Raw genomic sequence first — 11,803 nt, 5'->3', positions numbered from 1 at the left:
CTGAGACCGCCATGTCTTCGTTGAGGTCCCGGACCTCGAGCGTGGCCGCGTTGAATCGCGCCACGAAGTGTCGGAGCGTTTCGTTTTCCCCCTGCTTGAGGGAGAAAAGGCTATCCGACGTTCGCGGCGGCTTTCAGCTAGTGCTGAAATGGGCCACGAACGAGTGCTCGAGCTGTGCAAAGGAATGGATACTGCCCGATCGAAGACCGGAGTACCAAGCCCTGGCAGCCTTGCGGAGCGTCGCGGGGAAGCCGATGCAGAAAAGAGCGTCGGTTGCCCCTTGAATCGTCATGAGAGCTTTGTAGCTCTCGAGGTGGTCGACTGGGTCGGTGGAGCCGTCGTAGGGCTCCACGTGCGGCATCTTGAACCGACTGGGAATCGGCTCGTCGAGGACCAGTCGGGAGAGAGGTTGGGCGGTCTGGAAGTCGACGTCGTTCGAAGACTTCTGGCCGTCCATCTGTAGTTGGGCGAGTCGGCGGTCGATCTCCTCGAACTGTCGCTCGTAGTCGTCCGCTCGTCGATACTGGGAGACCCCAGGAGTGGAGCCTCCGGAAGACTCTGAAGGAGAGGCCGACGGTGTGCGCGGCCGCTTTTCCTTCCTCGCCCGTTCCAACGGGGAAGGAGAGGGCCGCTGGGACCGTCGGTCGTCGCGCCGAAATCGATCCTCCTCCTCCCCGTGGGAGCGCTGTTGGGAGTGCTCGCCTGGAGGCGGCAGGGGTCGGCGCGACCGTCGGCGGCTGCTCCTAGAAGGCATAGGTCGGGCCGCCGGTTGTTGCTGGAGGCTTTTGACTGCGTCGGTCAGTACGGTCATCTGCCGTACAATGGCCGCAATCTGCGCCTCCGTAGTCACTGCAGGGCGCGGAGAGCTAGGCTCCGCCGCCGGTGGTGGTGGAGAGGCCTCTTCCCGACGGGAAGAACGCCTTGCCGACCCAGTGATTCTCGATCGTTGAGCTCTTGTCTTTGTCATGTTGACCCCTACCTGGCGCGCCAATCTGTTGCGGCCAATCGCCTCGTCGCCCGATCGCCGGGAAGCGTGCACCTGCAAAATGAAGTCCGCACTGACCGGAGGCGGCTCCGGCGGGGACCCTCCGACGGTCAAGTCAGAGAGGTGACTGGGCAACAGTGAAATGCAGACAGAGAGCTCTGAGAGGGAGAGAGAGAGAGAGAGGAGCGAGCCTGCGTATGTGGAAGAGACGGGCGAATCGATCCCTTGCACTGTTGCCTTCCCCGGTATATATAGTGGAGCACGGTATGGCGCCGTCATTAATGGCGCGGACAAGTGAGGAACTGTCAACTCACTGTAGGCTGTCAGAGCCGCCGTGAAAACATCATGTCGCCGTGTAGCCGTCTAATCACCAGGGTTGACCCGGCTCTCGGCGGGACAATGCCCCTAGGTAACCGTGCCGCATGTCCGTGTCAGAGCTGACAACGTCTGGCGGCCGTACGGCGGTTGGTGGAGTCGGCCGACCCAAGGTCGGTGGCCAGCAGAGTGGCGTCGGACTCCTCCGTCAGTCGGCGAGCTTCAAGTGGGTCGGCTACCGGACCTCTGGGTTCAGTCGGTCGGGAATAGACCGTGGAATGGCCGTGGTTAGCCGCTGATGGCGTCCGTCGGCCTGTCGTCCGACTTACGATCGGCCAGTCAGAGCCGTCCGTCGGGCCCTCCGATAGTCGGTCGGTCGGTCGGTCGGGCTGCCAGCCGGTCGGGCCCTCCGACAGTCGGTCGGTCGGTCGGGCTGCCAGCCGGTCGGCCCCTCCGACAGTCGGTCGGTCGGTCGGTGGGTATCCCCCAACAAGAACAGATATTCATATCCTCAAATTAATATAACTATCAAATATATTGTGTTCCAAAAGAATACAATTCTTTAATCTGATATATGCTATATATTTTTTTGAATAAATCACAAAAATTCTTTTGAAATTAAGGATAGATTATACTTACATGTAATAGTTTGAAAATCTACATTATTTTAACCAACATTGTAATCCATAATTTAATAGAACGTTGATGAAATCGTTAATCTTAAATGAGAAACAAAAGTAAATAAAAATAAAAATAAAAATAACCAAAATAATCTTAAGTGATGGAACAGTCTCCAGCCACTCAGGAACATAAGAAAAATTATGCATCCTTCTTTCCAGTTAAGAGCAATTTTGATTTTTTTATATGGGATAAATGGTTTCATTAATATTATTAATTTAATCAATTATAATGGTAGGCTTTATAAATTATTGATGTAAGCATAATAAATGTAAATTTTAGGAGAGTTAACCACCTGGTATATGCTATATGGGGAAAATATGTGGGAGCCCAAGGTGTAGTGAGCATTTAACATGGCTAGATACGGTAGATATATACTATACATTAAAGTGCAACCCACTACTTTCCCAACATGCTACATGGCAGCTCACCACATTACCTCCAACTAAGCAGGCCCAACATGCCACGTGAGCAGCTCTATGGTTTCACTTCCAACTATTACTTAAGTAGGCGCTCTGTCAACCCAAGGACAGCCACACGTCGCCTTCTGGTGCCACATCACCTCTGCGTAGATGCCACGTAGACACAAGCAAAAGCCACATGTCACCTCCTGATGCCATGTCATCTCTGTCTGCCACATCTCCTCTGCATGCCACATTACACCAAGCAAAGTCACATGTCATTCTCTTACTAATAGGCTTAAAAAAAAGGAAAAAAAATAGAGAACGACTAGGCAGAAGGGATGAACAGTATGGATCCAGTATGATCTATACTATGTTGTCTCGAAAATTAGAGAAAAAATAAATAGGATAGATTTGATTACCTATTTAGAGTAGCTTTGGCAGGATATTAAACGAAGGGATGATGCAAGTGAGCAAACTCGATGATGTGTCCATGTGCTGTTCCACAATATCATAATAGATGGAAAAAAAGAGAAAAATAAAAAAAAAGCTATAATCCAGGGCGTAGAGGCTACGGAAGAGGTCGGCTGTGCACGGCGAGAAGAATGGTGGAGAGTTTGGATTAGATAGAAGAGGATCTTTTTAGTTTAATTGTAGATGGGAGAAGATATGCTGAGACTGATTTTTTAAAGAAATTCTGAGAATCGATATCTCCATTACTCACCTTGAAAGTTCAAGGTTCATCTGGTTTACATTTCTTGGTGAGGTTTTTTTCTAGTATTTTTGAAGACTGATGAGATACTTTGGTTTGCTATTAGGTACAGAGTAGTAAAGTGTCGATTGAGGAAGGAAGTTGCCATTAGTTCAAATCAGCCAAAGCTTAAATCAGGCAAATTTTTTTCCCATGCAATAACAAATTTATCAAATTTGTTTTTATTCCCCCATCAGTTTTATAGAGTTTTGAACATCACATAAGAAATATGACAGTAAGAAAAAAAAAAGGGTCTAGGAACGATTGCTGCTGCATGCAATAGCCTTCTTATATTGTAAAAAAAAAGAAAAGAAAAGTACGATTGCTACTGCTGTGCAACAGTCTTTCAGTATCCAGAAACGTAGGATTAAAAGATTGAAAGAAAAGAAAAACATGATTGCTACTACAATACAGTAGCCTTGCAGTACCCAAAAACTTAAGATTAGAGGATTAAAGGCTCACAGATCATTGCATTGGATGATCAGGAACAGAGAGTAGAGTGCTGCAAAAAGATGCAAAAAGGAAAGTTGATTGGATGAGTGAAAAAATTAAAAAAAAAATAAGAGTGGGCCAAGGCACGTCCAAACTTTTTTTGGGGCCTAGGGGCAGGTCCATGGGTTAAAGCCTATGGTTAGGTCGGGCCTGGTATGGGGCAGGCTAAGGACTAGTGGGCTTGGGCTTCGGCTTGATTTGAAAAAGTTTTGTCTTGGGTTTGATCCAAATATATGCAGGCTTGGGTTGGATATGGGCTCAGAGTCAACTGCATGGGTTAGGGCCAGGATATGGGTGAGGTTGAAGGTCCGATCTGGATAGATTTGGGCTTGGGCTTTAACTTGGCCTACAAAAGTTTAGGATTGGACTTGGGATTTTTGGGCCTAGGGACAAGTCCATGGGTGAAAGCCCATGGTTAGGTTGGGGCCTAGTATGGGGTGGCTTGAGGAATGGGCTTCGGCCTTGGCTTAGTTTGAAAATTTTTGATCCTGGATTTGATCCAAATATATATGGGCTTGGACTAGATATAGGCTCAGAGTCAGCTCTATGGATTAGGACGGGATATGGGCCAGGTTGAAGGTCTGATCTAGATATGTTTTGGTTTGGGCTTTGACTTGGCTTATGAAAGTTTGGGCTTGGGCTTGTGCTTGGGCTTAGACTTGGATAGGTTTAGACTAGGGTTAATCTAGGAATGTTTGGGCTAGAGAGTTTTGTGCTTGACTTAGGATGTTGTGGACTTGGATTAATAGATTTTTTGGGCTAAACCACCGACCAACAATGGAAGGGGTGGGAGATAGGGTTGGAGTTTCTGGTTGGGATTAGGGGTGTGAAGATTGTTGGAGAAATGGGGAAATAGCGAGGGGTGGATGGATAAAAAAATTAAGGAGAAAAAAATTGTGCTCGCACATGAGCAGGATAGAACCGGGGGAAAGAGAAAAATGGAAGGAATGAAGGAAGAGAAAAAGGTTAAAACTGATAGGAGAAATAGGGGAGGAGAGTCAACAGATATAGACAGAAAAGGAAGAAAAATTTTAACTTATCAGTGGTGAAACATGAATGGGAGGAAATTTGAGAGAATTAAAGAAAAAAAGACATAAATAGCCCCAAAAAAAGAAATTAGAAAAAGAAGAGAAGCGATAATTTAGAAAAAAAAAGATAGAGGATGGCTTACCTGTGACTGCTGGCAACTGTGGAATGCAATCCACCTGCTTCGGACATTAATGGCATCAAGCTTGGGTAGATCTCTATTTTGGTGAAGAAGAAGGGCAGAGAAGGTAGGCTAGATTTTTTATGGAGAAGAGAAAGAAGAATCAGAAGAGTAAAGGGAGGGAGGAGAGAGGGATAGGGCAAAGGTAGGAGGAGGAGAAGATTAGGACAAAGAAAGAAAGAGGAGATGAGAAGGATTTAAATGAAGAAAAAAGAGGGAGCGAAATAAAGAAAAAAAGGAAGGAAAAAAATAAAAAGATCATGTTTTTGGAGAGAGAGATCTGGCATCGACGAGGGAGGTTGGCGTCACTCGATTCCGACGGTCGGAGGAGGGAGAAAGAGGAGAAGAGAGGTTAAGTCAAAAGATGAAAATAAGAAGAATTTGGAAGGAACGAAATTAGAGAATAAAGAGAGGATAAAAAATAAAAAAAAATCATATTTTTGCAGAAAAGCCCCTGTATATTTTCTTATTTCAAAAAGTCCTCCTATCAGTTTTATTTACGGAAAATTCTTTGTTAAATCTATAAATTATATTTTTAAAAAATAAAATAATATATGCAGGAAAAAGAGATTTTTTTATTCTAAAAAATCTAATAAATATTTGGAGTTGAGCCACATATAGAAATTGATATTTCTATCAAAAATTGATTTTGTTATTTTAGATCATCTGTATTTATGTTCTTTAATCATATTTTGTTAGCCGAAGTAATCATTTGTTTATAGATATTATTATGCTGATTGAAATTGAATTTAAATTTTTTGATATTGATTTAAATCTAATTAATTTTATATTATTTTAATAAGATATGTATAATATGTCATTAAAATTTAATTTGATAATTAATTATAATTTCAAAAGTAAATTTAATTTATATTTTTTGCAAAATTATTCTACACGAGAAATCACTCCTTTGATAAAATTGAAATCGATGATCATAATTACATGGATAAAAATATTACAAATATCGATATTGAAGAATAATTTTTTAATTATTTTTTAAGTATATCATTAATAGATAAATTATATTAAAGATGAAATTTATTGTAATATTTAAGAATATTGACCATGGACAATGACTATCTGTATTATATTTGTATTTAAATTTATATTTTGAGCATGATCTCTTCCACCGAAGTAGTCTAAAAAATCTCCTAACACAATTCGATAATATTTTTTTACTATCCATTTTATACCATAGATTTTTTAAATATTTAATGAAAAAATTACTATTCATGATGTAGAAAATCATTTGTATGTCATGTCATTTATATTTTTTTAGCCTATACAATAATAAACTAAATAATATTTTATTTTATTTTTTTATTTAATTTTAATAAATAAATTTTGTCTACAGAGTTGAAGCAATACTTCGAAACTTTTTTTTTGTATAAATGAAAATCCGCTGCCTAGTGCAGGATACAAACTAGTTATGCTAAGGAAGCACAAACCTTCTTATTTGCACCCTTGTCAAAATCCCATATCGCGCACTCTCAATGCACTTGGTGTCCCACCGCTAGATATGTTTGGATTTTACAACTGTTTCCCATCCATGTTGGATGGCAACAATAATTTGCATCAAATTTTTCTTTGGGCTAAAGCGACGCTGGTGTGGCAGCCAGCTACAATCCCCTAACAATAAATGGTGGAGTAATCGTTGGTTAGAACTATTTATTATATAAATTTTAAGTCATCCAACAAAAAAATAACATATCATCTATTACTGAAAAAAATTATTTATTATGCAAATTAGGTTGTAAATTTTGGATGAAAAAGAATTCATGATTGGTTATGATTATTTAGCTGATCATTTTATTATTTTATTTATTTATTTCAATGATGAGCGGTGACCGAGAACTTTTCCACGTGGTGCGTTTTAGTCCAAGTGCGAATTTCTAAAACGCCGTTGCTTTTTTCCGAGCTCGAATCTCCGTGACCGCGGCGGAAAAAGGGCCAGGGAATATGGGCGTCTTTATAATTTCACCCCTACTATTTGTTTTCTGACTCGTCTTTCCTCGTAAATCGTTCGGTAAGCGTGCAATGGACGCAAGGTTTAGTTATGTAAATATCAGAACGGGTCCAACAAATCTCCTGCCGTCCTCCTTTCCTTTTAATTAATATTTAATAATAATTGGTCAAATTCCTGTGGTTGATGACTTATTGTCACCTGTCGTTTAACAATCTAATCAAATGTACGGAAGATTCAAAAGAGTCGGACATTACGTGGACGGTTCCTGATGGGACTTGACAAACAGTGATGGAAGCCCACTCAGAAAGATCCTTTCGGTTTCACGATTGGACCTCCGCCTTCCATTTAACGGTGGTGATGTCATCGTAGCTTTTTGTTCCAGCTGGCACGCAGCACATGCCAACTCTGGACTTCGGTTTTCGTTGACAAACTTGCAGTGGGATTAGACTTACCATAGCACTGGACTAGCGGTGAAGGTTCCATGGTGACGGTTTTATTCCAAGCCCAGGACCCGTTATTTATCGCTGTAAGAAAATAATCATTTTAACGTGCCGACTTCAGCTTTGATTTAACATTACTATTTGGTAGCATATAATCCTAATAAAATTATATATAATTTTATAAAAAATAATTAAATTATATTATTTATTTTATTATTTTTATAGATAATATTATAACTGTATTACTGTATTATATATAATACAGTATTATCAAAAAAAATAATCTGATTATCTAAGAAGAAGTGCTATGTGAATACATGTAATCTGATAATCCTGCAATCTTGCAACAAGATAATTTTAAAAATAAAATATTTTTATCAAAATAAATTAAAATAAATTATGGATAGTCCCAGTTAGTGAAAATAGAAAGAAAACAAAATGGTGATGTCACAAAAAATGGTTGGTCTCAAAATTAAGTTGTCTCTTTAAAAAATAGACAATAATCAATAAACAAGGATAGAAATACTTTGAAAAAATTTTCTTATATTCCATGTAATCTAAATTATATATTAAATACTGCAACGTAGAATTTTCTGTAATTTTACAATAATATTACTGTACATACCAAACACTGTAATATAGAATTTTCTGTAATTTTATCAGGTAATCACATTCTCTGTGCAATCATATTACTATAGTAACATTACCTATGTAATGCACCAAATACCACCTTAATTTTTTTCAAAGAAAGACCATATATCAGTGAAAAAATATATCATAATATGGTATCATTGCATAAAATAAATAAAAATATTATCTCTTGGAATGATTTTTTTAAGACATCTACTCCCTTATGACAGCACTATCTTACTGCAAAACAACATTTACCGACATAATCATTTTCCATTAAACCTTTATACGAGCAATTAGCATATTATTATTTTAAACAAACTACAGCAATGACTTTCACATTATGGTTGACTCATTCGAATCACAAGACTCCACTACAGGATACTTAAAGTGACCAATTCTCTTCATCCGGATTGAAGGGATTTTTTTTCTCATGTGAGTATGTCACTTTGATACCAATCGAACCATCAAGTGGATCAGATAGTATTTTTATGCGATTGATCAGGATATAGGGAATGGGGCATCCGCTCCTTCATTTAATCGTTACACGTGCGTTTCGAATCTAGATCCATTACATAAAAATAAAGCCATGTTCCACTTGGGCTATAACTCGATCGGCGAATAGCCTTTTATAAGCCTCTTATTCACTAATTAGATATCTGGCACGTAGCAATAACTTTAGATGAATGCAAACTTTATATGGATCTGTATTGTAATATTGTTAAATTTCAAAATGATATATATTATGCATTCCTAGTTAAGTTCTAAATGCACGACCTCACAATATTGGTGCACTCCTTGCCCACCGCGTGTTTAATTGCACTTGTTCCAATTGAACAAGAACACCGACTTCTAATCTATCATTTGAGTTTTTAATTAGCAAGTACAATGGAGCGAGTTATATTCTTAATTGATTGTGGCACTAGGTCCCCACGTTACATGACAACCACGTACATACATGAACCCATAAACCCGAGTTCCATCCACGATGAGGCAGGATACCCACATATTTTGACAATCACAGCTTCTGCGACATTACTAAACAACATTAGTTTTCTAACGAATATTGACATAAGAGATGTGTTCCAAAAAAAATGAATGGTGTTTTCTATTGGCTCCGCACCTGTCAAAGCTAAAAGAGGTATGTTAGAGATTGGCCATTAGGGTGATTAAGATGAAGGATAACCCAACAAGGATCCTCACAGAATATGTGAAGCTAGAATTTACAATGGCACCACCCCCTCATACTCTCCATCTCGATCTCCATCGGCCAATAGAAATTTAGTGTGCCAAATCAAATCCATCCATCAATTAAGGCGAATCCTTTCATATCCTACACTGTATCTGCCCTCCAATCGCACCGCAACGAGATGCAGATCACGTGGACCCTCTCCGCTCCGGCCTGCAGCAAAAATTCCCCTTTCCGACATCCTTCTCCCAGCGAAGCATCCCGGCTCCCCCTTCTCTCTCTCTTTCCTCGCCCACTGCACTGGCACCTTATTACCTTCTCACACCTCTCTCTCTCTCTCTCTCTCCCCATCTCCTCCTCCCTCCCTCCCACCCACCGTAACTCGCACCAGTATTACCTTCTCACACACCCCCCCCCCCCGGCCCCTCAACCCTTATCTTTCACTATATCTGGCACCATTATTTTTTCTCACGCCCACAAGGCCATAACCTATCCTTGTCTCTCTTTCTCGCTGTCTCTTTGTGTCTCCCCGACCTATTCCACCTCTTATCCCTCCCGAGGCAACGAGAATAAATTCACAGCCACAACGTGCAACTTATACCATTCCCACTTCTCTTCCCTTCCTTATTTTTAATCTCATACCAGCATTCTTATTCGCTCTTTTTTTCGTTTCCGTCCCAGAGAAGAAGGGACCGGTCGTGAGAAAGAGATTGGAAGGAAGAAGAGGGAATAGAGGTTAGGAGGATAATAAAAGAATAGGGGGGAGAGTGGGGGGAAATGTTGGTCCGGTGCTTGGGGGAGCGGCGGGTCCGCCAGATCCAGCGAGCCCTCCAGCGGGGGAAGCTCACCCTCCTTTGCCTCTTCCTCACCGTCATCGTCCTACGCGGTACCATCGGCGCCGGCAAATTCGGCACTCCCGAGCAGGACTTCAACGAGATCCGCCACCACCTCCTCTCCCACCGCTCCCTCCCCCACCGCGCCCTCGTCGAACAGCAAGCCGACCATACCTCATCCTCCTCTGCCACCGCGGGCGCCACCAAACCCTTCATCGCCGACGAGGGCGGCGACGATCCGCCGCAGGATCCTAACATTCCCTACACACTGGGCCCCAAGATCTCCGACTGGGACGAGCAGCGGGCAGCCTGGCTCCGCCGCCACCCGGAATCCCCCAACTTCTGGGGCCCCAACAAGCCCCGCGTCCTCCTCGTGACCGGCTCCTCCCCCAAGCCCTGCGAGAACCCCGTCGGCGACCACTACCTCCTCAAGTCCATCAAGAACAAGATCGACTACTGCCGCGTCCACGGCATCGAGATCTTCTACAACCTCGCCCTCCTCGACGCCGAGATGGCTGGCTTCTGGGCCAAGCTCCCCCTGATCCGCTCCCTCCTCCTCGCCCACCCCGAGGTCGAGTTCCTGTGGTGGATGGACTCGGATGCCATGTTCACCGACATGGCCTTCGAGCTCCCCTGGGACCGCTACGCCCCCTTCAATCTCGTTATGCACGGCTGGAACGAGATGGTCTACGACGACAAGAACTGGATCGGCCTCAACACCGGCAGCTTCCTCCTCCGAAACTGCCAGTGGTCTCTCGACCTCCTTGACGCCTGGGCTCCCATGGGCCCCAAGGGGAAGGTCCGCACCGAGGCCGGTAAGGTCCTCACCTCCTTCCTCAAGGACCGCCCCGTGTTTGAGGCTGATGACCAGTCCGCCATGGTCTACCTCCTTGTCACGCAGCGCGACCGCTGGGGCGACAAGGTCTATCTCGAGAGCGCTTACTACCTCCATGGCTACTGGGGGATCCTCGTCGACCGCTATGAGGAGATGATCGAGAATTATCACCCGGGGCTCGGGGACCACCGGTGGCCGCTTGTCACTCACTTCGTCGGCTGCAAGCCCTGTGGCAAGTTCGGGGACTACCCTGTCGAGCGCTGCCTCAAGCAGATGGACCGCGCGTTCAACTTCGGCGACAACCAGATCCTCCAGATGTACGGATTCACCCATAAATCGCTCGCCAGCCGGAGGGTGAAGAGGATCAGGAATGAGACGAGCAATCCGCTCGATGTCAAGGATGAGCTCGGGCTGCTGCACCCGGTGTTCAAAGCCGGCGTCAAGCTCGCTGATGCTGCTGTCACCGGATCTTGAGAGTAAAATTGTTTTGTTCTTTTGTTTCTTCTTTTTGCTTTCTAGGTAAATTTTTATCTAAAAATCTGTGATCGGAGGAGGCTTGGGTTATAGATGTAATGATAATATGATGTTATTGTGGTTCTTTGTGTTTTGTTTTGCAGACACTTGTCTAATGTATGCATGCAGGGGTCGGGGTAGTAATTCAAATATATTACCTTTTTCATGGATTCTTACTGTTCTTTTAGTCAAAGCATCAATTTTTATCAGAAATATGTGTTCTCGTTGCAAGTTGAACGGGATCTATGTATGCTGGGTGCTTATGTTAAGACAAGTCTGTTAGGCGTGCATTTAAGGATATAGATAATAATCCAAAGTCTCCCTTTTATGGATTTCTTATTGTTCTTTTGGCATTTTATTATGAATCTGACAAGTTTTACTCAAAGGTAGCAACTTTTGTCCGAAATATTTGTTTGAGTTGCAAAGTGGAAGAGCACCGGATTCTATGCTGTTTCTTATTGCTTAAGATTTCTAGACGGCTGTGTTCCAATAGCTTCTTTTGATTCAGCATTTTCCATTACTGTGGGAAGTGATGCCGGCTGGATAAAACTAGGTTGTTGAACAAGTT

The 11,803-nt window shown here is 42.9% G+C and overlaps 1 protein-coding gene across 1 annotated transcript; it reads left to right on the top strand.

Annotated features, from left to right (window-relative positions):
* Positions 1 to 9,473: 9,473 nt before the first annotated feature.
* LOC105045617 (probable xyloglucan 6-xylosyltransferase 1) lies at positions 9,474 to 11,405 on the top strand. Its single transcript, XM_010923968.4, has one exon. It carries the CDS (start codon positions 9,832 to 9,834, stop codon positions 11,194 to 11,196), a length of 1,365 nt encoding a protein of 454 aa, XP_010922270.1. The 5' UTR covers positions 9,474 to 9,831; the 3' UTR covers positions 11,197 to 11,405.
* Positions 11,406 to 11,803: the final 398 nt, after the last annotated feature.

This window comes from Elaeis guineensis, chromosome 5 (genome assembly GCF_000442705.2).
Source record: "Elaeis guineensis isolate ETL-2024a chromosome 5, EG11, whole genome shotgun sequence".
Taxonomy (NCBI): Eukaryota; Viridiplantae; Streptophyta; class Magnoliopsida; order Arecales; family Arecaceae; genus Elaeis; species Elaeis guineensis.
This window is presented reverse-complemented; position numbering and strand designations above follow the sequence as displayed.